The 25861-nt window shown below is 60.5% G+C and overlaps 1 protein-coding gene across 3 annotated transcripts in view; it reads left to right on the top strand.

Annotated features, from left to right (window-relative positions):
* CELSR1 (cadherin EGF LAG seven-pass G-type receptor 1) overlaps positions 1-25861 on the top strand; it is a 106586-nt gene that overhangs the window by 46328 nt on the left and 34397 nt on the right. For all 3 annotated transcript variants that reach the window (XM_081127642.1, XM_081127641.1, XM_081127640.1), the window contains 7 exons: positions 846-1068; positions 6065-6180; positions 6505-6593; positions 21001-21158; positions 21998-22161; positions 22577-22702; positions 25528-25694. In XM_081127642.1, the coding sequence (XP_080983768.1) occupies positions 846-1068; positions 6065-6180; positions 6505-6593; positions 21001-21158; positions 21998-22161; positions 22577-22702; positions 25528-25694 (1043 nt within the window). The remainder of the gene's footprint in view (positions 1-845; positions 1069-6064; positions 6181-6504; positions 6594-21000; positions 21159-21997; positions 22162-22576; positions 22703-25527; positions 25695-25861) is intronic.

Raw genomic sequence — 25861 nt, 5'->3', positions numbered from 1 at the left:
AGAGTCATTGATCGGCTGCCTCCTGCACGCCCGCAATCCAGGCAGGTGCCCTGACCGGGAGTCAAGCCGTGATCTGGTGGACACTCGACCACTGAGCCACACCGGCCAGGCTCAAGAGAAGTGTTCTTAAAGCACACCAAGGGCGGATATTGACAAGTTATTTACCATAAAAGAGAAATATAAACAGTGTACATGCCCACCCATCGTAGCACAAGAAACATTAATGGTTTCGGTTTTGATGGGGTGCACTGGTGGAATATTACTCGGCCACGAAAAAGGAAGTGTGGCACTCCATGTGCCGCGGGAAGGGTCGCTAAGACCCAGCGCTGAGCAGAGAAGGCCGATGCCGGCGGCATGGGCGGGGGGCGGGGGCACCCAGCTTGGTGACTTTCCCTGCGGGGATGTGCAGGAAATTGCTGCAGACTCTCCCTCTTCAGGCCGAGCTTTTTGTTTTCTAAGTATGTGGATGGAATACTTTTATTTTAAAATGCTTTTTTAAAAAAATCAGTAATTGGCAAAGAATGTCAGCGAGAGCTGGTGAATTTATAGTTGTTAGGAGCTCCTGACGGTCTGCGGGTCTGCCAGGGGGCAGGTGACGTCCACCCTGTGTGGGCGAGGGCGTCCTCCCCTCCAGAACAGGGATCGCCCAGCCAGACCACTGCGCCTGTACAGTGGCGCCCAGCCCCGCTGTGCCCCCAGGGTGACTCTCCCATCTGGAGCCTCGGCCCATCGCAGTTTCTTCCAGCAGCCGGTTTTGAGGCCATGTCCCCGGGGCTCCCGGGTGGTTTGCTCCTTCCCGGGCAGCCCTGTGACCTCCTGTCCTGTGTCCCCTCCGCGCCCTGCAGGCGACCACTGCGAGGTGAACGTGCGCTCGGGCCGCTGCGCCAACGGTGTGTGCAAGAACGGGGGCACCTGCGTGAACCTGCTCATCGGGGGCTTCCACTGCGTGTGCCCCCCCGGCGACTTCGAGAGGCCCTACTGCGAGGTGACCACCCGCAGCTTCCCGCCCCAGTCCTTCGTCACCTTCCGGGGCCTCCGGCAGCGTTTCCACTTCAGCATCTCCCTCACGTGAGTGTGGACCCTCCCCCCCTGCTGACCACGTCTGTGCAGGATAGGTCCCCACGCTGGCCATCCCTCTAGATGACAGTGTCACCCGTGGGTGACCTGGGATAGTTGAGCGGCTCAGTGACTCAGTGCTGTAGGACCAGCTGCTTCATTGTAGGGCCTCCGACAAATAGAGAACGTGAGCAATTTTACGGCGGCGAGGCACGGGGCCCTGCGGCTGCCCGGGTCCCACGCCGGGGAGTGGCCCTGGCTGTTCTGTCCCGCTCGCTGGCCAGCACTTGGGCATCTGACTCCAGGTGGCCCGAGGTGGAGAGAACCAGGACCAGCAGGCTCGGGGTTCTGGGACTCGGCTTCGGTTCCTGCTTTGCCACCGACGAGCTGGGGAACCGGGGGGCTGCCTGGCCCATCGCAGCCCCGGCTCCTTAACCGGTCACATGGGGACGTGGGCTAATTGTGTCCTGTGCTCATTAGAGAATTCAGATTTAATTTAATTTTTACAGATCCATCGTTCCCGTTTTACAGATTTCTCTCAGGTGTAACTTGGTGTAGGAAGTTTCATATTTGGTCATTTGTGCCAGTGTCTCGGGGGCCCCTCGGGGGACATGTCTGGTATGAGTGCTGTGCCCCGTGTCCCCCGCCGGGTGGGCACCCTGGACCCTGGCTCTCCCTCTCTGCTGCCCTGGGCATCTCAGGCTGGGCGGAGCAGGCTCCTCTCCTGGGGGTCTCAGCCCTGAGAAGGGGGTGCAGGGCCACCAACAGGCCCCGTAGAGAGCCGGTGTGCGTAGTCCGCGAGCGAGGCCTGGTCCTCTGGGTGAGAGGCGGGGTGCACCAGCATCACCCCGAAACCCAACAGAGCCAGGAGTGTGGGCCAGCTGACGCAGGAGAAGAGTGGGTGGGAAAAAAAGGGAGCGTCCTGGAGTCAGGGCCGAGCTTGTGCCACGTGAGGGCCACGCGGCGTGTGCACATAGTCCGTCTAGCACCTGTCCGAGGAGGGGTGCTCTGGGCCGTGCGGGCGGATCAGAAATGCCTCTAGAACTGTCCCCAGGGGTCCTAAGATGGAGCAGGAGGGACCCTGGACGTCCAGGCGGCGGAGGAGGGTGCTCCCCATGATGCAGACGGAGCTCAGCAGCGCAGAGGAGACGCGGGGGGGGGGGGGCCTGCACCCAACAAGCAGCCACAGTGTCTGCAGGGCTGGGACGTTGACATGCCCGTGTTCTGGCTCACAGGCGTCTCCGCGGGGACATCCTCGTGTGCCCCACGCTCAGCAGACCCCAGAGGAACCCGTGCCCGTCTCTGTGGCTCGAGCCCGTCTGCAGAGTGGCCCGAGGGGGCAGGGCTGTCTCTGTCCTGCCTCCTTCCTCTCGCGCTCAGTCGTGTCCCACGCGTCCCTCCACCTCATGTCTCCCACAGCTGGCCGCTTCTCTCCGTCCCAGCACCTAGCACCCAGCCGCCGGCGCCTTGGCCCCTCCCACTGTCCTCTCCCTGCTGACACCGGGTGTGACAGCCATGGTGTCCTTTGCCCTCAGCCTGAGAGGTCGATCCTGTGGACAGCCCTGCCGGGCCCGCCTGAGTGTGGGGTGAAGCCCAAACTTCTTAAGGAGCGGGGGGCCCTCTGTGGTCTGACCTGTGGTGACCCCTGATTCTGACACCAGGTGCCCCGGGACATGGCCACCTCTCCTTCCTGTGGTTCTCTGGACCTGTCCAGCCTTTCGAGGCCATTTCCTCACCCCGGCCTGCTGCCCCCCCACTGCCGCTTCCTTCAGGAAGCCCTCCTGACCCGGGCTGGGCGATGCCTGCATTCCAGCTCTGCGGACAGCCGGGAACTGCCCCTTGCCCGCTGCCTTCAGCCTCCCACATCCTAGCTGGCCGGCTCAGGCCACCCTCCCCCCCGATCGCCCCGCAGAGGGCCTGGGGGGCACCGGGTACGCGAGGGGGGGGTGGCTCGGCTCCCTGGCGGGTTTTCTCCATCGTGGCTCAAATCCTCTCTCTCTGGGCCTGTCCCCCTTGCTCGCTCGTGGGCTGGGTGGGCCGTCGTGCCAGGTGTCCCGGCCCTGACCTCGGTCTTGGCTGTCAGATTATTTGATTGTGCTCAAGATTCCAAAGCAGAGGCCAGTCCTTTTTGAAATTTAAATGGCCCCATACATGGGATCCCTGCTGGGGTTTCCGTCTTCAAGCTCCCGAAAGCAGAACCATGCCTGTCATTGTTACCATGCCGAGGTCCAGCCGTCTGTCTGGGCCTGTCCACCTACTGTCCCGAGGCTCCCTGGGGGCATTTTGTCCTGTGTCCCAACACCCCAGGCCCCCAGGGCTCAGCGGTCCGACCAAAAAGGTGACCAGGAGTCTCAGCGCCGGAGGCGGGCAGGCCCATGGCGAACCTGCCAGAAACAGACGGAGGAAGTCGGCTGACTCCGGACTCAGAGAGACTAGACAATAAAACGTGTGATTAAACGTCCACGTGACGCGACGTCCTGTCCACTTGACAGCAGTTTATGGGCGGTTTCCGGCACAGGTGACGGTGGCTGGGATGTCAGGGCCACCGCAAAGTCGGTGTTTTGTACGGTTTCAAAAGCAAAACCGTGGCGCTGGGACAGATCAGCTTCACTGGGGTGGGGTCGCCCGGGCGGGGCCCGGGGAGCGGGCTGAGGGGCGCACCGTGAGAAAGGTGGGCTGGGGCAGCAGCCGCGGCTTTTGTTCTGGGCGGCTGCTTTCTCGCCGCTTCTCCTCTTTCCAGTTTCTGTTTGCCAAGCGCCTGCCCTCCCCGCTCCCCCGAGCTCCCAGCTGCCTCTCCCCCCTCCTCCCGGCCCCAGGCTTTGTTTTCTCCTGCCCCTGCCCCTCCCCAAGCCTCGGGTTCTGTTTCTCTATTTTCCTCTCACTTGCTCTGCTGAGACCCTCCCCTGGGCCCAGCGTCCCTTCCTGGGCCCTGGTCTCCAGCGTGGACAGTGCTGCCCGGAGGGGGCTGTGCACGGCCACCCCTCAGAGAAGCCTACGGCTGCGAGACCCATGGAGAGAACTGGTGGGACCCGGGGAGTCGGGAGTCTCGGGAAACAAGCCCGGTATCCAGCTGGTCCCAGTCTTTTTTTAAAATTGGTTTCAGCCCGGCCAGGTGTGGCTCAGCGGTTGAGCGTCGACCTGGGATCCAGGCGATCGGGGTTCGATTCCCGGTCAGGGCACATGCCCAGGTTGTGGGCTTGATCAATGACTCTCTCATCATGGATGTTTCTGTCTCTCTCTCCCTCTCCTTTCCTCTCTCTGAAATCAATAAAGATATATTTTAAAAAAATAAAAATAAAATTGGTTTCAGAGAGAGGAAGAGAGAGGGAGAGGGAGAGAAACATCAATGTTGAGAGAGAAACGTCGGTCGGCTGCCTCCTGCAGGCCCCCTCCTGGGGATCGAGCCCACAACCCGGGCATGTGCCCTGACCGGGAATCGAGCCGTGACCTCTTGGTTCATGGGTCAGCACTCAACCACTGAGCCACGCCGGCCGGGGGGCCCTAGTCTTAATTCACCGCCTTTTGTACCTGCTCGCCCCGCACCCAGAGCCCCCACTTTGCTGTGCGGGTGTTTTTTTCTGTCGTTTGTCATCAATTCTGCTTCATTCTAAACAGAGGGCTTCGAGGTCTGGGCGGGAGCCATCGATTTTTCGTTCCTCTCGGGAAAGGCCGAGGTCAGGCTCCGAGGCCGAGTCCAGCAGAGTCCTGTTGCAGGGAGACGGGTGAACCAACCTTGAATGGAAGGGGGACTGTCCCCCATTTAGACTCTGATGGGAGAGACATTCAGCTAATCCAGGTGCTGGCCCCAAGTTCATTCGGGGGGGGTGACGGGGTCTCTGTAACCCCGATGCTGGAGGCGTTGTGGCGACTCCGCGTGTCTGAGCACCCCGGATCTGAGGGAGCGGCTTCCTCAGGACCATGGGGGGGGGGGGAGAGACTCCTGAGAATGATTCTCTCTCGTCGGCGTCAGTGGGTTTACTCTTTGGAAGCGTAAAGCCCGGCGAGTCTGTCCGGTCTCTCGCATCATTCACTCGCCTCCCTCCCTGCTTGTCCGACAGGCGTTACTCGGCCCTTATGTGGACCAGACCCTGTTTGGGGCTCCAGGATGCGTTAGTGAGCGGGAGCCATACTCCCTTCCCCTAAGGACCACGCATTCTTATAAACAAATAAATAAGGACTATTTTATTTTACTTATTTATTTATTTAAACAATTATTTAACATTTTTTACTTTTTTTTTTTTTTAATATATCTTTATTGATCTCAGAGAGAGGAAAGGAGAGGGAGAGAGAGACAGAAACATCAATGATGAGAGAGTCATTGATCAAGCCCACAACCCGGGCATGTGCCCTGACCGGGAATCGAACCCTGATCAGCTGGATCCCAGGTCGACGCTCAACCGCTGAGCCACGCCCGGCCGGGCAATAAGGATTATTTTAGAAATGCGCTGAGTGATGCGATAGACCGAGGGGGTGGGGAGCACAGTTTAGATAAAGTGAGTTGGGCAAAGCACGTTGCAGTGGCCCCTGAGCGAGCGGCAGAGCCAGGCAAGCCAGGTGTAAAGGCCCTGGGGCCGGGCGTCGTGCCGCGTTTGGAGCGGAAGGGCTCAGTGTGGGTGGAGTGTGGCGGTGGAGACAAGGGGCCCTGGCGCACTTGTGTGGGACCCATTTCCTGTGGCAGATGGTGCCCTATGTGTTTTTTGCCCAAACATCTCTAATTGGCACAGTGGCCGTGCCGTCTCAGAACACAGTACAAATGTGATCTCTTCCCGTTACGTGGGCTGCGGTGACCACATTTCCCCGTGGCCGCCGGTCTGCCTCTTCCAGGAGCATCACTATAAGCAGGTTTTATGGGCTGTCCGCTCATGAGGAGAAACGTGAGCCCTGGACCCACCTTCCCCGCCGCGGTCCTGGCCCTCCCCTCCCCTGGCCGGGCTCGCGGAGTCCGGGCGGCCTGCAGACCTCCGCTCAGGGCTCGGCCGTCGTGTGACGCCCCCGCTCGGCCCCGCAGGTTCGCCACCCAGGAGCGCAACGCCCTGCTGCTCTACAACGGCCGCTTCAACGAGAAGCACGACTTCATCGCCCTGGAGGTGGTGGGCGAGCAGGTGCAGCTCACCTTCTCGGCAGGTAGGGCCCGGCCGCTCCCCCCGGCCGGCCTCCGGGGGCACTGCCCCGCCTCCCGGTTCCGCGTCCGGATCCGTCCTGGGTGGGAATCGGGAAAGCACGGAGGTGTCCTCTGCGTTGTTATTTATAACACTGAAACCCAGGGAGACTCGGCTCAGGGTCCCCAAACCGGGGCTCACTGAGGGGGGTGCACGTGAGGATTACAGACGTTTATACGCCGTTAGAAACGCTCTCCTGGTCATTAGAAAAGGTCACTTATCCAGCCTGTTGGGAGGACTGTTAGCCTCAGCGGTCCCCTGACCCGTTTTCTTCCCCCTCGCCCCACAGGAGAGACCACGACCACGGTGGCGCCGCAGGTCCCCGGGGGCGTGAGTGACGGGCGGTGGCACTCGGTGCAGGTGCAGTATTACAACAAGGTAGGTCGGGGCCCCGCCGCTTCCCGCCGGACCTGACGGCGTGTCTGTCCTAAGAATTTATCCTCTGAAATTTTACGAAATATACTGGCGGAGACGTTACTAAGGAAATGAACCTTCGTCGAGGGCCTGCGTGGATGTCCCCGGGCCCCGTGCTGGGCGGGATACTCCCCCTGGGAGCTCCGGGTGGCTGGGGGGGGCAGCGTGGGGGCCAGAGATCACCCTACACCCGGTGGACATAGAAAGGCTTCATTCACGGCCGCCTCCGCCGAGCCGCCGCTGGGGGTAGGATTGCCGGCCGTTCAGGCTCGGCCCCCGCGGCCGCCTCCCCGCCGTAACCCGAGCGTCGGGCGGGCTCAGAGGAAATGCTGGGAGCCCGCGGGCATTTCTGGTTTCATTTTAGTTTTGCTGTTTACTGGCCTGTAAGGAAGCACATCGGTGGTTTTTGCATCAGAATGCTCAGCTCTCCGTGGCGGTGGCTTTGCCAACCAGTCTCCTCCCTCCCGGGAAACTCAGGGCACCTCCCCAGTGGGCCTGCGTGGGCCTCGCTCCCCCACCCCAGGGCGTCACAGGGCTGGCTGGGCCTGGCTGGCGACAAGGGGACCCTCTCCGTGGGAAGTAGACATGGGGGGGGCTTTGTCTCGCTCACAGCCTGCATCTCAGGCGTTGGACACACCAGTGCCTGGCGTCCGCCTCCCACCACTGGGGCCTGAGGTCCTCTCTCGCCTCTCCCCGGCCTGTCATCGGCTGTCCCTCTGCCTCCCTGGGGCTGCCTTTCGCACCTGTCCTGCCCTGGATGTCGTTTCCCAGTGGCCCCGCATGGTGACCAGTTTTCGTCTGATGTCCCCAGCCGGTGGGCAGGAGCTTCGGCATCAGCCCCGCACAGGGCAGGGCTGGCAGTTCTGACCGCACTCGGACCTCTGGGCCTTGCTCGCCGTGGGGGTGGAGGGGAGGTTCCGGACGGGTCTGGGGTGGCACGAGGTGGGATTAGTGCTCCTCCTGGGGTTTCCAGGACCAAAGGGACAGTGCTTGCCGGTGCCTGGGACAGGGCCTGGGCTACCGCAGCCCCCGCGGGGACCCGCCGCCCGTTGCTGCCGTCTCGGGGAGGGATGTTGGCCATGCCCAGGCCGCTCGCGAAGGGAAGGGAAGGGGTGTGAGCGAGGAAGGGACGTGGGTGGGGCTCGGCGGCTGAGTCGAGGGAACAACAGGCCTCTGAAGACAGACGGACGTCCCGTGATGGCCCCTCTCAGGGACTTGCGTCTTCTCTGGAAGTGGTGGCCCCGAGGCAGTTTGGGACAATTATTAGCCCAAATATTAGCAGCACGCCCCTGCTGCTCACGGGGGTAGCACCCAGGTGCAAGGTGGCCCCTCGGAGCTGCCATCCCCCTCTACCCCGCAGGGACTCGGCTGGGGGCGCAGTGGGGTTTTCTGTCCTCGGCGCCTTAACCCCCAGGACCTGCTTCCCGCCGATGCCCGGGGGCTCCTCACACCTGCTTTTAGCTGCTCTGGAAGACGGCTTCCTACCGCTCGCGGTGTCCCCCAGCCTCTCCCAGGTGACCCCCCCCCCAACCCACACTATAGGTGGGATCATTTCTGCCCCCTCCCACCTGGAGAAAGTCTGTCCTGCGGGCCGTTCTCTCTTGATAGGGTGGCCGAGGGTCAGCAGCGCTCCTGGGCACAGGTAAGAGTTCTGCGCCCATGTCCCGGAAGGTCAGGAGCCGCCGAGGGCACAGCCAGGCCCTGTGCCCCTCACCGTCCCCATAGCACGGGGCACAGTCCCTCTGCACTCAGGGATGGTCTGTCTGACGTCAGGGTCTGACTCAGCTCCAGCACCAGGACAGACAGATGGACAGACGGGCCACGGCCCCCAGTTTCTCCTCTCACGCCATCAGGATAGCTTTCCTGTCCGGGCACCAGGTCCTGGGATGGGGACCCTTCCTGGTCCAAGGACAGGGACCAGGGGTAAGAGGTTTTCTGGACCAAACATACCCAGGGTTTTTGTTTGTTAGTTAATCTTCACCTGAGGACATTTTTTCCACTGATTTTTAGAGAGCGCGGAAGGGAGCAGGGGGCGGGAGGAAGTGAGAGAGAAACATCGATGTGAGAGAGACACAGCTATTAGTCGCCTCCCGCAGGCTCCCTGACTGGGACTGGGGATCGAACCTGCAACCCAAGTATGTGCCCTTGACCAGGAATCAAACCCGTGACCCTTTGGTCCCCAGGCCGATGCTCCAAGCCAGGGCCACAAACAGGTTTTTGTCTGGACACTTCCCACGCCCTCGAGTAGAAGGTGGACACTCTCACCTGCCCACGGCTCCAGGGCCGATAGTTGCCACCTGGCGAGAACACTCATGTGTCCGCCCCCCCCCCCCCGCCCCATGTGGCCTGTGCTCGCCTCTGAGGCGGCGCCCAGCCTCCGGCCCCTCATTGTTGGTAGGGGCTGGGCACCCGGGATCAGCAGTCCCTGTGCTGAGTGCTTTCGGGGGCTGCGTGCCCGGCAGGGTGCAGGCCCATGGGGATGGGCTGGGCGGCCCTCTGGGCTCCTTGCTCTGTGTCAGGGAAACTAAGAAACACACGTGCAGCGTTTCCCCTCCTGCCTGTATGGGGTCCTGTCTCCCCAGGGGCAGGGGCTTTGGCTGCAGCTCGATGGGCCCCAGGAGGGAGCCGGCACGTAGCGTGTCCGGGAATCACCAGCCAATGGCTGCAGCAGCCTCGTGTCCCAGGCGAGCAGGGACGGGGTCCCTGGCTTGGTCACCCGGCCAGGTCTTCACGCATCACTCGTCTCTGCACACTGGTGCGTCCGCCAGGCCTGCCTGCTGGCAGTGACCCCCCCGGAGCACCCAGGAGGCGCTCGCCAGTGCAGAGCCCCCAAACGTCCGGGGAGGAGGGCCTCACCCGAGAGGATGAGCACGTGGAGGTGGATCCCGACCCTGCAACCCCCCACTTCCGTTTCCAGGGCCGCCTTTCAGGGGCGCCTGAGTGCGCCCTGGGCCTGGGATTAGGCCCTTCCTCTCCCAGCCCAGCTATTTCCTCTCTCGCCCGAGGCGATTTTATGGAGGAAACCGAGCCATTTGTGCCGTATCTTGCGGCCTCATTATGTGGTTTGCCCGGGCCCCACGCGGGGAAATGCTCAGATAGTGAGCATCTGCCTCGAGGGCCCAGTAGTTCCTGCGGGACTTTTGTCTGGGTGCCTCTCCAGACGCGGTGGGTGTCTCCTGCGCGCACCCTGGCCAGCGCTAGGCGGGGTCGGGAGCACATTTTGGGGGTGGGAGGACTGCTGGCCGAAGTCGGGAGGCCACCAAAAGGCTAAGAAGGGAGGGCGGCTCTGAAAAAGGTTCACAATGGGCACCCGCTTTGCACTGCGAGGGGCCTGCGCCCGCCTCTGGTCCGTGCAGCAGCCCCACTGCCTGGGCTGACCGTGGCAGGGTGGTCATGGCTGTGTGGCCCCATCCCCCAGGGCAGCAGCCTTCCCTGAGCATGCTGTACTCTTGGTGCCCGCCCCAGCCAGCTGCTTTTTTGTGCTGTTAAGCCTCACGGGAGGGCATTTTTTCCATTGATTTTTTTTTTAGAGAGGGAGAGAGACACACATCAGTGTGAGAGACATCGATGGGTTGCCTCCCACATGCACCCCGACCAGGGCCAGGGCTCGAGCCTGCAACCGAGGGACGTGCCCTTGACCAGAATCAAACCCAGGACCCTTCGGTCCTCAGGCGGACGCTCCAACCGCTGAGCCAAACTGGCCAGGGCTTGATGACGTTTTAAACGGGAAGGTCTGTCCGTGTCCGTCGCCTCTGCGAGACGAAGGGCGCGCTGGAGCCGGCGTTTTCTGGGGAGGTATTTTCAGAAACAGGCACTTTGCACAAACATGTTGAACTCCGTCGGCAGGAGGGAGCCGCAGCGTCCGCCCCACACCCACCCCGGAGGTTTGGGGCTCACTGGGAGGATTTGGGATCCTTCCTTCGTCAACAGTGCGTTTTTTCCGAGGCTTTTGTAAAAGACGGTAAACATTTCCGCCGCCAGCGTGCACCGGCGTGACTGCCGGTGGACGTTCCCTGCCAGTCACTTCGGAGGGATTTCTTCAAACCTGGAACTCGGGTTTGGCTGTAACCAGGGCTTGTTTAAGTGTCTGTCCTGTGGCACCACCTGGCTGGTCCCTCCCCTCCCCCCATGCGGGCCAGGGCCAGGGACGTCTGCGTGGCTCTGTTCTTTGTCATAGAGCCCAAAAACCTGGCCTATGTGACACATGCCCAGAAAGGTGGGAAATGGCTATTCGTAGAGAGGGACAGGAATGTATTTCTTTCCAAAACTGAGAATGGAGGCATTTATAACTTTCTTTTTTTATTTTGAGAGAGAGAGAGAAACATGGATTTGTTGTTCCGCTGATTGATGCATTTATTGGTTGCTGCTTGTATGTGCCCTGACCTGGGATCAAACCTGAAACCTTGGCATATCAAGACGATGCTCTAACCAACTGAGCTACCTGGCCAGGTCCTGTAATTGTCATTTTTTAAGTAAAAGTGGATGCATGGCCCTGGCTGGTGTGGCTTAGTGGTTGGGGCATCAGCCCCCGCACTGAAGGGTCTGGGTTTGATTCCCGGTCAAGGGCACATACCTGGGTTGGATACCTGGCCCGGCCTGGACATGTGCAAGAGGCAACCAGATTGATGTGTCTCTCACATAGATATTTCTCTCTCTCTCCCTATCCTCCTTCCTACTCTCTATTCTCTCTCTCTAAAAAAAATATATATATATATATATATGTCAATGGAAAAAAATCCTCTGGTGAGGGTTAAAAAAAAAAAAGTGGGTGCATGGTTCTCTCATAGAACCCAACTTACAGGAACCAACTCAGAATGACTTAATAGAACGTAGTCTGGTCCTTACAGTGGGATTTCACGCAGCCGGGACAGCTCTGCGTGCCCCATGCTGAAAGATGTCTGTAGATGTTGTCTACAGATAGAAAAGCATGCTACAGGACAGGTGGTGGGGTTATGTTTGGAAAAGCTGAATTTCACACTTCAGACTTCCAGAAAAGTTGCAAGACAGAAGCAGGAATTCTCGTCACCTTCCACCCTGGTTCCCCTGTCGTGACATCTTTCTCATCTGCTCCATCTTCCTCCCCGACCAGCTCCGCCACTGCCTCCCTCATGTGTCCCCTCCAGCCTCTAGTTCTAGTATCCCCGGTGGTCACACCCATGTCATTGTCGCCGTGATGAGTGTCAGCTGTTTTCTGCTTCCATCTGTCCCTGACGTCCGTAGCTGGCTTTCCACCCTCACGAGGAGCTCTCTCTCCTTTCCTGTTTGTTTATAGCAGTGTGGTTTCATGAATTCCTGTTTTCTTCAAAAGGCTGACTCCAACTGATCTTGCAAACAGAATACCTAATGGAGATTCAACCTAGGCATTCAGTTACTCAGAAAAGAAGGAAGTAAGTTTGTTTAGAAATGAAAAAAATTTAAACAAAATGAAATACAAAATATCAAAACATGTGGGATGCAGCTAAAGCAGTGCTGAGAGGGAAATTCATAGCACTAAAAAAAAGACATAGGAAGAAAAAGAAAAATTCTCAAGTCAATAATCTAAACTCCCACCTCAAGAACTTGGAAAACGAAGAGCAAAATAAACCCAAAGCATGTAGGAGGAAGGAAAGAACAAAGGTAAGAGCATAAACCAATGGCACTGAAAACAGAAGAACAGTAGAGCAAAATCAGCGAAACAAAGAGCTTTGGAAAGATCAGTAACGCTGATGCTCTTCTAGCAAGACTCACAAGGAAAGAGAGAAGACACGGGTTACTAGTGTCAGGAATAAACTCCAAATTCCTCAAAAAACACAAACGACCACAGCTCATCCAATATGAAAAATAATTTGAATGACCGTGTTACTCTTAAGGAAACGGAATTGGTCATTTTAAAACGCCCCCAAACAAAATCTCTGGGCCCAGATAGTTCCACTGGAGGAATCTCCCGGACGTTGAAAGAGTTGCATCAATTCTGTAGAGTCTGTTCCAGACAATAGAAGAGGAGGGAGCACCTCCCAGTTCATTTTGTGAAGTTAATGGTTCCCTGATACCAAAAGCAGATGAAGATTGTACCAAAAAGAAAGCCACAGGCGACGTCCCTCGTGAACATAGACACAACTCCTGCCCACACAGAAACCTGTACATGGGTGTTCACAGCACCTTTTTTTTTTTTTTTTTAATCCTCACTTGAGGATATTTTTTCCACTGCTTTTCAGAGAGAGTGGAAGGGAGAGAGAGAGAAACATTGATGTGAGAGAGACACATGGATTGGTTGCCTCCTGCATGTGCCCCGGCCAGATCGAGCCTGCAGCCGAGATATGTGCCCTTGGCTGGAATCGAACCCAGGACCCTTCAGTCCGTGGGCCGACTCTCTAACCACTGAACCTCACTGGCCAGGGCCACAGCAGCTTTTTTTCTCATAACCACAGACTGGGAGGGAAGTAGGTGTGGCTGAGAAGGGGCAGCAGGCGGGGGGCCCTGGTGGTGATGGAAACACTCTGCATCCTGGTTATCAGCGTCCACATCTGGGCTGTGATGTTCTGCTGTTGAGCACTGGTGGAAACTGGGCAAACGATAAATCAGATCTCTTTAGGATTTTTCACCTGCATATGCATCTAAAATTATCTCAAAATAAAAAGCTTCACTAAAGAACTTTGGAAGCTATACCCATAGGTGCTGGCATGTGCATGTTTTTTTCCCGAAGGCCATCCTCCCCTCGAAAGAACAAATCCATCGAAAGCACGCCTCTGGTAGCTTTTGCCCGGCGGTAAACCGCCCCGAAGCGTGAGGCTGGAGGACACCAGCTCTTGGCCGTTCCTCGTGGCTCTGTGACAGGAGGCGACGCTGAGGCTGTGTGAACTGTCTCCCACCGGTGACGCCTTGGGAATGAGGTCGGTGAGAAGGGGCGGCTTTGTGTTTGTTTTATACTTTCCTGCCTGTTCTACACATTTCCTGGGTCCTTTTAGTGAAGGCGTTGTCGGGGGGATGGGATTATGACCCAGTTTTTATTTCTTCTTTTGAACTTTCCGTTGGAAAAAGCCATCTGACGTAAAGAATAGGCAAGATGAGGAAACTGGTGTTTTTAAAAGCTGAGGTGAGCTTTCGCCCAGAACATGAAACCTTTGTGGCAAAGGGAGGGCCAGGCGGACACGCTGTCCCCGTCGGCACCGGGTCTCCCTGGCTTTGCTCCTCCCGGTTGCAGAGTGGACACTTGTCTCAGAAGTGTGTGGGGACGCCCCACGTGCTTGTCCCTCCCGCACAGGTCCACCCGTCCCAGCTGAATCCCGGCGGGGACAGTGGCTCGTTTTTGTTTTTCTCTGGCTGCGTTTCCTGCTTATGTGGCCAGTTTCCCGGGACGGGAATGGCCTCTGTGGTGCCTGCCCCAGTGGACAGTCGATAAATATCGAATATCAACGTTGCCGTAGCAGATGGGATTCCCTTGCCCTGTGGGGTCAGAGGGGGTGTCTGCCTCCCGTGAACTGAGCCTCCGTGGGGTCCAGGTCAGCACCCGGGGCAAGGGAGGGGCGCCCAGCCCGGAGCTGGAATGGGGTCCCCTGCTTCCTCTCCAAAACAGCTGGTCAGGTGGCAGTCACCTGCTATGGAAACAGTTATTCCCAGCGACAGACACGGCCCCGCCCTGGGCCTTTGTGTCCACGCCTGTCATGGAAAGTCCCGCAGGCCCGGGCAGCCGCAGACTTCTCTTCCTGCCTGCCGCAGCCTCGAACCCCATCCTTACCCAGCCCCCCTTCACTCCCGCCCCCAGGCTTTGAAATGAAATGCAGCCCCCGCTCCCCTCCCTCTCCAGGCTCTCTGCCCCCACCCCTGGGGCAAGGACAGTTACTGACTGAGGTCCTGGGCAGTAACTAAGGCCCAGAGTGAGGTGACGGGGGCCTGGTGGCTCTCACCCACCCTATGTGCCCTGCCAAGACTCCCCTTGTCCCCGCTTCCCCCCCGGGCTCAGAGCGGTTTGTACTTGCCCCTGGTCATGGCAGGTGAGGGAGGCAGGGCACCTGCCCCTGCAGCTGGAGCTGGAGCAGGACCCTGACACCGTCTCGTCTGGGGGTAACTCGGAGCTGCCACCCTCCCTGGTGGCCAGCGAGTGGCCACCTGACATCAGGCTTCTGCACAGCAGTTTACTGCCCACACCCTACAGGGATGCTGTGTCCTTCCCAGGATGGGGGGGTTCCAGTGTCTTCAAGCAAACGGCCAAGAAAGGTCTGGGCTGTTTTTGTTCTTAATGTTAAACTTAAGAGATAAATGTTTCCACAGCTTAATTTTGGGGAACTCCTGAGCTTCTGCCAGAAATTTAGTTGACTGAGGAGGCAAAAGGCTTTTAAATGCTGCTGAATGGGCCCCCCTGCCCCCCTCTCCGGGATTGCAAACGCGGGCGAGGTGGGCCAGGGAACGGAGCCCCGCCGCAGAGCCCCCTCCGGGCCGGCCGCTTGTGGCAGCCCCTAGCGAGAGCCAGCCGCTGCCTTGGAACAGCCCTTTGTCCTTATGGAGGCACCAGATCCTGGGCTGAGTCCGCCGACGTCTGGCCAGCTCCGTGGCCTGGGAGAGGCCGTCCAGCCGGCGTAGGTCGTACCGTGTGGCAGGTGTGGGGTGCAGGTGAGCTGGGCCTGCGTGGCGTCCGTGCCGTGTCCCGGCGTGGCTGAGCGTGGGCCCTAGCAGTCCGTGTGCGTGGGCAGGTGAAGTCCCTGCAGCAGGGACTTGTATGGGGGTGCTGGGGGGGTGCAAGGCAGGTAGATACGAGGAGAATCCTTGATGAGAAGGGGTGAGGTGTTGGCAATGGTGGGAGTGTCAGGGTAAATCTGCCAGCTCCTTAACCTGTCCTCCTACATTCCTGCTCTGCCCCTTACCTGTGCGGTGGGGGGGGGGTGGACCCGTCAGCAGCTTAGCACCCTGGGGCCCAAAGCACCTGTGTGGAGGCCTGCCCAGAGAAGGGGTCCAGGGAGGGGCCTCCGCCCGCCTGGGGGGCGGGAGGGAATCGCACCTGGGAGTTTCAGGCGGGGAAGCTGAGGCTCAGAGAGTGTCTCCCGAGATCATACCCTGTCACCTGCCTGCAGGTGTGGGGCTCCTCCCAGGACCGCCCTGGGCCTCAGGGGAGGTGTTTGAGGTCCCGCAGAGGCCTGTTGGGGGCTTTTGGGCATTTGGTTTGGATCGTGGAAGCGTGAGTGTGCGTGTGCGTGTGTGTCTGGGTGTTTTCTCCTGTGATCTTGTCCACCGATGAGCTCCGTAGAAAGGCCACCCCAGCTTCTGAGGGGCGCTTGTCACCTCTGTGCCAGGGTCAGCGAGGTCCCGCCCGCGTTTCCCGGTTGGGGCTGCCGCCCGATGGGCTGTGCCCGGCACGCCCACGCGCCAGGCCTGAACCTTGCTGTGAGAAGCTGCGACACAGTACATGCTCAGGGCTGCGTTTTCGCTCTTGACGACATTCCCGCAGCCCAGCCATCTGTGAACTCTTTGATATGAAGGCCGGTTAACCATTTCTGAACACAGAGCACGGATCCATTTGTGTCCCGGGACGTGGGCCTCCCGGCGTCTGGTTTCAAGGTGCCCCCCGCCTCCGCCCCCCGCACCCAGCGCTTGAAATCGAACCCCCGCCAGCCTCCCCAGGAGGGACTGTCTGCAGCGGGTTAAAAGGCTGTGGAAATGTGAGCGCTCCGTGAGGACCAAACGCTTTTGTGCACAGAGCCCCGCCCGCCGCTTCGGAGCTGCTTGGAGTTTCCAATGGGCCGCGCGGTGGGAGAAAAGAAACCGGCACAGACCCTCCCCGAGTGGGGGCACCTTTGGGCTCACTGGCCCGGAATCGGGAGCCCAGGTCTGCACAGATCTGCAAAGCTCCAATGTGGCTTGCAAATGTCCCCTGAAGTGGCCCTGCAGGCATTTCCTTCCTTTTTTTGGTTAATCCCTACCCGAGGATATTTTTTGCATCTATTTTGAGAGAGAGTGGAAGGGGGGAGCGAGGGAGGGGGCGAGAGAAACATGGGTGTGGGAGAGGCAACTGGGGGTGGGGCACGGAGTTCCACGTTCGGGGGAGAGGATAAGAGAACAGACAAGCGCTGACCTGAGCCCAGGCAGCGCAATATTTTCAGCCCCCCCCCCCCCCCCCCGTCGAGATCTACACCTGGGCGTGTGCCCTGCCTGGGAATCAAACCGGCGACCTTTCGGTGCCTGGGACAGCGCCCCGCCCACTGAGCCACACCGGCTGGGGCTTCACAGGGCGCGTGCAGGAGGCAGCCGGCCGAACCCGCGACCCTTCGCTGCACTAACCGCTGAGCGGGGCTGGTCAGGGCAGGTCGCAGGTGTTTGTCAGGGGAAGACAGCTCACCCATGCTGCTGGGCCAGCACGGAGGGTGATGGCCCGGGGGAAGGGAGTCAGGACGGGGGGACAGCGCCCGGCTCACCTTCACATGCCCACCTCTCCTGTTGGAAGAGGAAAACGCGGCTAAGGCTGCCCGTGGGGGCACTGAGCACGGGGTTTGTCGCCGGCGGATAGAAAGTGCGAGGCTTTGCCGGCACCGGCGGGGAGGGATGGAGAATAGAAGAGGGAGACGCGTAAACCGCCCCGCGTGTCTGAGATGACTGTTTAAAGTCTGCCACATGTTGGCAGAATGGAAAAAGCACGACAGAATCCGAGTATTTTCACAAATCCTGCATCAGAAGGGTGCCAGGCACAGGGCAGGGGGAGGCCGGCGTCCCGGCACCTGCCCCCCTGGGCCTCAGGTGGGTCTCACAGGGCAGCTGTCCAAGCCAAGGACCTTCACTCTGCCCCTGCAGCAGCCAGGTGTGGACACTCGGGCCGAGCAGGTACAAGATACACAAACTGCAGGTGAAAACCAGCCAGGTGGTGAGGGCTGCACCCTCCCTGTGCACAGGCAGGTAGAACTGGGGCCATGCTCACCCTGCCCCCATCTCAGAAAATACCTGCAGGGCCCTGGCTGGTGTGCTCAGTGGTTAGAGTGTCGGCCGGCCCGCGCACCAAAGGATTGTCGGTTTGATTTCCGACCAAGAGCATGTACCTGGATCACAGGTTCTACCCCCTTTTCCTGGCCAAGTAATATTCCACTGAATAGACATACCGCAGCCGTCGGCTGATGGACATTTGGGTTGCTTTACCTTTGAGCTATTAGGAGCATTTGTGAGCAGGTTTTTATTTGAGGCCTTGTCTTTAGTTCTCGAAGGTCTGTACCCGGGAGTAGAATTGCCGAGTCACGTGCTAACTCTGTACTTAACTCCGAGGAACCTTGTCCATGCATCTGCACTCAGCTGCAGCAGCGTTTTCCCATGACCCACGTCCTTTCCTCCACTTCCTCGGTGTCTTCTTGGTGACAGTTGTCACGTGTGTGAAGCAGCTGCTGGCTCTGGATTAGCAGGGGAAGGGGTGGGGCAGTGGGGAGCCCTGTGGAGCAGGGAGCGGGGAGCGGGCCTGGTGTGGCTTCTGCCCGGTACATCCCTGTGCATCTTCCCGCCGGCCCTTTCCGTTCTTAACCTGAGAGGGCCTGGTTCTGCGGCCCGAGGCCCAGCACCTTGGCCTGAGCGGAGGTGCACTGGGAGCAGGAGTCAGAAAACAGCCTACAGGCCCTGCTCTCAGAGATGGTTTGATTTCCTAAAGGCCGTGAGTGCTGGTTTGGCTGTCGATGCCAGGCCCTGGGGTCTGTCCCGACGGGGCCGTCTCCAGTCAGTCAGAGTTGCTCCAGATACACATGTCGGGTTTTTTTCTTTCGCCTCCAGTTTTTCTCGCTGTTTTGCTTGAATCCATAGCTCTGAGCCGTTGATTACAAACAAGTGCGGTTTTGTAAACAGCAGCTTCATCTCGTTAAACCTCCCGGAGCGTAAATGCTGTTTATGTCCCTCCCTGGGGAGTCTCACACCCATCCCAGAAATCTAAATTACAAGTTGCAGAGAAAATGCGGGGCTCGCCTGGCTCGGGGACGGCTCTTCCCGGGACGGCACCTACCACTTACCCACCCGTAATAGGCACCGTCCGTTCTCCGAGGCGGCTGCTGGCACCGAGCGAGCTGGAACAAGGCTATTTTTTTATCCATCTGACTGCTGCTTCACCGACGGTGAAATCTTTGAGGATAGAGCTTTGCAGGCCCGTGATCCCATCAGCTGACATCGAGTAAAATGAAAGAAAGATTCTCCGGGCCCTGGGCTGCCAGGGGGTGTGGAGGGTTCCCGGACCCTCCGAGTCCCGGTAACACAGAAGGGACAGGTGTTCCGACATTATATCCGTATATAGTAGAGAAACTGAGGTACAGTGCTGGGCCTCGTCCAGGTCGGAAGGTTGGCCAAAGGGGAACAGAGGGCTCAGCAGGAGCCGCCACCTCCAGGGGGTGCTCCAGGGCTGCTCCAGGGGGAGTGCGGCTGCCCGGCTGAGCTCCGGGACCCGCAGCTCCGTGCCCTCCCTCCCAGCCTGGTGTCCTCAACAAGGGGGGTGCGCCTTTCTTTGGAATGAACTGTGTAGTTACTTCTCTCTCCAAGGGCATTGGGGGTGAGCTATTTATATTCTGTGTTTTTACAACCACGTATTTCCAACGTTACTATAAAAAAGCATAAAGTTGCATCATGGTATAAACTTAGACTGAGCCCAGAGCTGCCATGGAGGCAGGGAGCTTGTTGGTTTGGGGGTGATGGGGAGGACCACATAGACCCTGTTGTTTTGGGGGCGATGGGGATGACCACACGGAGCCTGTTTTGGGGCGATGGGGAGGACCACACGGGGCCTGTTTTGGGGGCGATGGGGAGGACCTCACCCAGCCTCTGCCAGGACAGCGAGAAAAGGTGCCCTCTTTGGAGGGAAGGTGCTGCTGCGTGTCATGTGCGCATGGTGAGGCCTCTGGCGCTTCACACATGCCACCTGGGTGAGTCTCGGGCGCCCACGGGAGGCAGGTCTTGTTCGTGTTGTGCAGATGGGCAGGGAGTTGGAGCTACCTGGCCCAGCCCGAGCCTGCCCCCTGCCCCCTGCCCGCCTGTGGCCACGTTTTGTGAACTCTGCGACCATTCCACATTTCGTGGCTGCGTGACAGGCCCCACGCCACCTGCTGGAAGGAGCCCTGTCAGGGTGGACGTGGTCGGCGTCCTCGAGGGGCAGGCCAGGGGACTGCGGGGGAAGCCCAGGGACAGAGGGCCTGTCACTGGTCGCACACAGCAGCCTCCTCCAGAGGGAGCCTGCTTCCCTTCACCCCAAGTCACTGACTCCAGAGGAATCTTACAGGGAGCCCTGCGCAGGGAGACTGTGTAAGACCTTCGGGGCCGCCCCGGGGCAGGGGGAGACGCTCAGGTGGGGCTTGATCTAGGGCCACAAAGGGTGGTCGACTTCAGGTCAGCAAAGGGCACAGGAGGTTCATTCCAGGGTGAAGAAAGGCCCAGGCCCAGGGGTGACCACAAGCACCTGGGGGTTGCCAGGCTCCTGGCCCGGACAGGGGGCACCAGGCCACCCTGGGGAGGCGTGGGGGCCATCTGTGGGCTGGGAAATGGCCTCCTGGTGTGTGTCCTCTAGGAACACAAGAGGGGTGAGCAGGACCTGGTCCGGTGCGTGGACAGGGGTCCAGCTGGCACTTGGACTCACAGGCAGAAGTGGACATTCGAAAGGAGGGTGCCCAGGGCTTGGGTGTTGGCTGCTGTACAAAATACCACCCACTGGGGCTTAAAACAACACGTTTTCTGTCTGAGTCTGGAGGTCTGTGTCCCAGACCTGGGCGTGGGCAGGGCCACTCTGTCTGGGGCTCGGGGGAAGGATCCTTCCTGCCTCTTCCCGCTCCCGGTGGCCCCGGCATCACTCCCGTCTCTGCCTCGTCACATGACCTCCCGTGTCTCTGCTCCGTGGCCGTCTTCTTCAAAGGACACCAGTCAGTGGATCAGGGTCCACCGTGCCGCAGTGCGACCTCAGCTTTTCTTTTTTTAAAGAATAGTTTATTGATTTTTAGAGAGAGAGGAAGGGAGAAGAGAGGAACGTCGATGAGAGGAACCATCGATCAGTTGCCTCCTGCGCGCCCCCGCCCGGGGATCAAGCCCACAACCCGGGCATGTGCCCTGCCCAGAAGTTGAACCGGCACCCTCCCGATGCACAGGGCGGCGCCCAACCAACTGAGCCACACCAGCCAGGGCCAGCCTCATTTAATTAACTACATCGGCAGGACCTCCAGTTCCAAATGAGACCACATTCTGAGGTTCCAGGAGGGCATAAATTTGGGGGCACACTATAAATGCAGTATAGCTGATTTGGGGGGCTAATTTGAAACAAGGCTGGGGCTCCTTGGCCCCTTGTCCACACGCCACCCCCATATGCCTGTCCCTCAGTGGGTCGGGGTGTGTGTGCAGGGCCTGGCGAGTCTGCCGAGGGCACTGATGGGGGGACACCCTGACGCCCCTCTGCTTTCTCTTCCGACAGCCCAACATCGGCCGCCTGGGCCTGCCCCACGGGCCGTCCGGAGAGAAGGTGGCCGTGGTCACCGTGGACGACTGTGACACGGCCGTGGCCGTGCGCTTTGGCAGCTTCATCGGGAACTACAGCTGCGCGGCCCAGGGCACGCAGAGCGGGTCCAAGAAGTGAGCATCCGGGGGAGAGGCCAGGTCGTCCACCCCCATGGCCGCCCTCCAGAGGGGGGTCACCTGGGCAGCCCCAGACACAGGGCACTCTGGGAACCCCAGCCTGGGCTGGAGGCAGATTCCTTCTCCTTGGTGGGGGGCATCTTCTAGAACTTTCTAGAATAAATTCCTTTAGATGCGCCAGCCCCGGGGTGGTGACGGCTGGCCTGCTGACCCGGGAGACCGTCCCCAGCCCTGTATCCATGGGGCCACTGCTTCGACCCGCCAAGCGCTGTCTCTGAGGTTCAGTCCATAATCCCATGTGCTAGGCGGGCGTGATTTCTCAGATCCCCACCCACCCCCAGCTGCCATGGAGGGGGGATCGAGTCCATGCTGCTGATAAGGGGGCTGTGCCCGCAGAGACCTGACCCCTTGCCCAAGGCCACGCAGCTGCTTGTGCAGGACCAGGGTCTAGTTTGCTGTGATCTCCCTTCAAGGTCATTAGAGGCCGGAGGAAGGTCGCACCCTTGATCGGTGCTGCACGTCCTATTTCGATGTGGACCGGGCCAGGCGCTGAGCAGGACTCAGCGGACGGTCACCCCAAACACCCAGTGGGTCAGGATCTGATGCGAGTTCGAGGAGGAAACCGAGGCACAGGGAGGCTGAAGCCAGCGGCGGCACCAGAAGTGGGACCCGCCTGTGTTCTGGCCTGTTGGCCGTCTGCCTCCCTGGCTCACTGTCTGATTATTGACATTCGAGGTGATGAGTGTGCCTGGCGGCAGAGGCCATGTGACTTTACAACAGCGTCAGGGCCCCCGGTGGCCGCCCGGCCGTCACCGAGGTCGGCTTTGCCTCCCCAGGTCCTTGGATCTGACGGGCCCTCTGCTCCTGGGGGGTGTCCCCAACCTGCCCGAGGACTTCCCGGTGCACAACCGCCAGTTCGTGGGCTGTATGCGGAACCTGTCCATCGATGGCAGGAACGTGGACATGGCCAGCTTCATCGCCAACAACGGCACCAGGGCAGGTACGGCGTGATCGTCAGGGTGTCACGGGGCCATGGCTGCCACATGGGGAGGGCATTTCCACATCCTGGTGGTAACGTTCCCTAGAGCTGAGCCCATGTGCGGCCAGGAGGGGAGCCGGAGCCCCGGATCGCGGGCATGTGGATTTAGGGGACTGGGGGCCCCGCACTGTGGGCTGGCCTGTCACAGACCCCTGGAGCACTCAATCCCAGGGTCTTAAGCATGTCACCTGATGACCCGGCCAGCTGGCGGGATGGCTTGCAGGCCGAGTCTCTGCCATTTCCAGTCTTAGGTCTGTCCGTGCCCAAGGGTCTTAGGCCTCCAGCCTCCCTCTGCTGCTGTGCTCAATGTCCCTGTGGCAGGCCCCGTGCTAGGAACAGGGACAGACCCCACGTCACATTTCCACTCTGTTTCCAGGCTGTGCTGCTCAGAGGAACTTCTGCGACGGGACCTGGTGTCAGAACGGAGGCACCTGTGTGAGCAGGTGGAACACGTACCTCTGCCAGTGCCCGCTGAGCTTCGGCGGGAAGAGCTGCGAACACGGTGAGGGCCTGGGCTGCGGGGGCTGCCGCCACGGGGCCCGACAGTGCCGCTCCCAAGCGCCGGGTGCCCGGGGCCAGCAGGCTGTGGTGTGTCCCCAGGTGCCCAGGGCCAGCAGGCTGTGGTGTGTCCCCAGGTGCCAGGTGCCCGGGGCCAGCAGGCTGTGGTGTGTCCCCAGGTGCCAGGTGCCCGGGGCCAGCAGGCTGTGGTGTGTCCCCAGGTGCCAGGTGCCCGGGGCCAGCAGGCTGTGGTGTGTCCCCAGGTGCCCAGGGCCAGCAGGCTGTGGTGTGTCCCCAGGTGCCCGGGGCCAGCAGGCTGTGGTGTGTCCCCAGGTGCCCGGGGCCAGCAGGCTGTGGTGTGTCCCCAGGTGCCCGGGGCCAGCAGGCTGTGGTGTGTCCCCAGGTGCCCGGGGCCAGCAGGCTGTGGTGTGTCCCCAGGTGCCCAGGGCCAGCAGGCTGTGGTGTGTCCCCAGGTGCCAGGTGCCCGGGGCCAGCAGGCTGTGGTGTGTCCCCAGCTGTGGGTCCTGGTGGGAAGCAGGAGCACTCCCAGGGCCTGCGCTGGGGTAAGAGGCGGAGGGGGCTTGTGGGGGCATCATAGCAGGTGAAATTGGATAGAGATGGTGTCTGAGACGATGCAGGACATGGCACCGTGTCTGAGCAGGACCAGTGTGAGACCCAGAGTCCGAGGGCATCAGGCAAGCAAGGCAAGATGGGGCTGGGCCTCCGGGGCTCTCAGACCTGCCTCCCCTCACACTGAGGCCTGAAAGGACAACTGCCCTGGCCCAGAAGCCCCCTCTCCCCTCCCACCACTCAGGGGCCCTCCCCCTGGCTGTTTCCTTACTGGTCGATTGTGGGCATGAAGGGTGGGGCCTTGGCTCCCCCTGCCTCACCCTTACCTCTAGTACCCAGTTGTATACACTGGCAGGTTTGTGTGTTTTTTTAAAACTCATCTTCATTGATTTCAGAGAGAGGAAGCGGGAAAGATAGAAACGTCAATGATGAGAGTCATTGATCGGCTGCCTCCCGCACGCCCCCTACGGGGAATTGAGCCCGCAACCCGGGCACGTGCCCTGACCGGGGATCAGACCGAGATCTCCTGGATCCCAGGTCGACGCTCAGCCGCTGAGCCATGCTGGCCGGGCTCACACTGTCAGGTTTTAAACGATTCATCCATTTTGAGGCAACACGGTAACAAGTTTCACCATTTTTAACTCGTGACAGCCTCTAAATCGAAGGTAAACCGACGGGGATCGCTGAGGCCAGCTAAGTCTGAGTGTGTCCCGGGGTCACCTTCAGAGGTGCCCCGTGCTCATTAGCTCTGAGAAATCCTGCCCCGGCGCCGCCCGCTGGCCTCAAACCCATGGGAACACTATGGGCACCTGCCCTGTCCTGAGCCCAGGTGCCATCCCAGGGCCGGCGTGGCTGGTCCTGTGGGCAGGCCTCTCTGTGGGAGTCTCACGCTCTTTGCTTCGGCCCGGGCACCTCGTGGATTGGCTGCGGGTCTGTGCGTGATGGTTTTGGGGAGACGGGGTCCACAGCTTTCCTCGGATTCTCGAAGGAGTCGCTGAACCAGAATAGGCGGGAACCAGAGCAGCCTGTGAACAGAGCGGAGCTCCTGCCACCAGCAACAGAGGCTTGCCCGGCCCGGCCCCTGCTCAGGCCTGTGACTTGTGGAGGGAGTAGACGCGTGATGTGGGACCGTGTCATATCTGCGGTCCCCCAGGACAGCTTTACTGGCCAGGGTCAGCTCCTTTGTGTCACAAAGCGCCCGACGCCTTCTGGGGCCTGTTTTCAGGCAGCAGGTGGGCCAGGCTTCTCGGAGCCCCGTAGGCGGGTTAAGCCCAGCCCTGCGTGACCGGCATGGTCAGGAAGCTTGGACTGCAGGGAGGGGCAGCAGGCCCGGGGGTGGGGTGGGGTGGGGGACACAGTGCCGGGTGGCCACCGCACCCCTGGGTTCCTGTTATGGAAGCCAAGAGCCCGGCCATGGCCGAGCCAGAGAAAACAGCTGCCAGGGCTGGGTTCATGGAGCAGGAAACAGACGCCAGCGCTCGCCAGGCCTCACCCCCCACGGCCGCCCCCCCCGGTGAGCTCTGTGCTTCAGTCTCCTCCTGAGGACCTCGTAGGTGACTGTGCCGTCTCGCCTGGGAGATCAGGGCAAGACCCTGGCACCGGCCGCTGGCCACCGGCCGCCGCACGCAGGGGTCCGGACGCACAGTGATGAAGTGTTTGGCTCGTGATCGCCTCGTGGTCTGCCTGGCACAGCCATTTTTCCAAGTGTGATGAGGCTGTTGTCACCCTTCTGGTCCCCTAGACCACCCGGGAGCCCTCAGCCATGCAGGGGCCTTGCCGTGTCTGGGCCTTCACCAGGAACCTGTGAGCTGGGGGTTGGAAGCCTGTCCAGGCCCCAGGTGACGGCCGGCGTGTCAGGCCCAGGCACCCGTTCGGGGTTCGCTGCTGGCTCACACTCGCCCACCGGATGGCAGGTGTGGGATGGGACAGGTGGGCTGGGCTCGCAGGCCCCCCGACACCCTGTCCTCTGAGCCCAGGCACCCTGGGCTGCCCCACTCTGCCTGCTGCCAGCCTGAGAGCCCCTTGCTGTGCCCTGGCCACGGTGGGGAACCCCAGGCCTTGCCCCCCCAGGAATGTGGCGTGTGTCCCAGGGTGGCCTTCGGCAGAGCCCAGGGCTCCTGGACTCGGGGTCAGATGCCTCACGACTGGAGTCTGAGACCGGCCTTTGCGTGGAAACGAAAAAGCCCGGGGTTTCTTCCCTCCGCTCCTGGGGAGCCCGGCCCGGCCCCGTCTGACTTCGGGTCCCGTCTCTGTCCACAGTCATGCCGCACCCCCAGCGCTTCAGTGGGGAGAGCGTTGTGTCCTGGAGTGACCTGGACGTCACCATCTCGGTGCCCTGGTACCTGGGGCTCATGTTCCGGACCAGGAAGGACGACGGCGTGCTGATGGCGGCCACGGCGGGCGCGTCCTCCCGGCTGCACCTGCAGGTGGGTGAGAGCCCCGCCCTCCCGGCCCCGCAGGGCAGGTGTGCGCCCGGGTGATGGGACCGGAGCCCCGGCAGCGCCACCCAGAATGGCGCGCCCCAGCCTGTCGCTGCCCCACGCCGACCCGTGTGGAGGGGAGAGACGGGAGCGCGCTTTTCTGGTGGCTGCAC

This window comes from Miniopterus schreibersii (genome assembly GCF_964146895.1).
Source record: "Miniopterus schreibersii genome assembly, chromosome: 2".
Lineage (NCBI taxonomy): Eukaryota > Metazoa > Chordata > Mammalia > Chiroptera > Miniopteridae > Miniopterus > Miniopterus schreibersii.
This window is presented reverse-complemented; position numbering and strand designations above follow the sequence as displayed.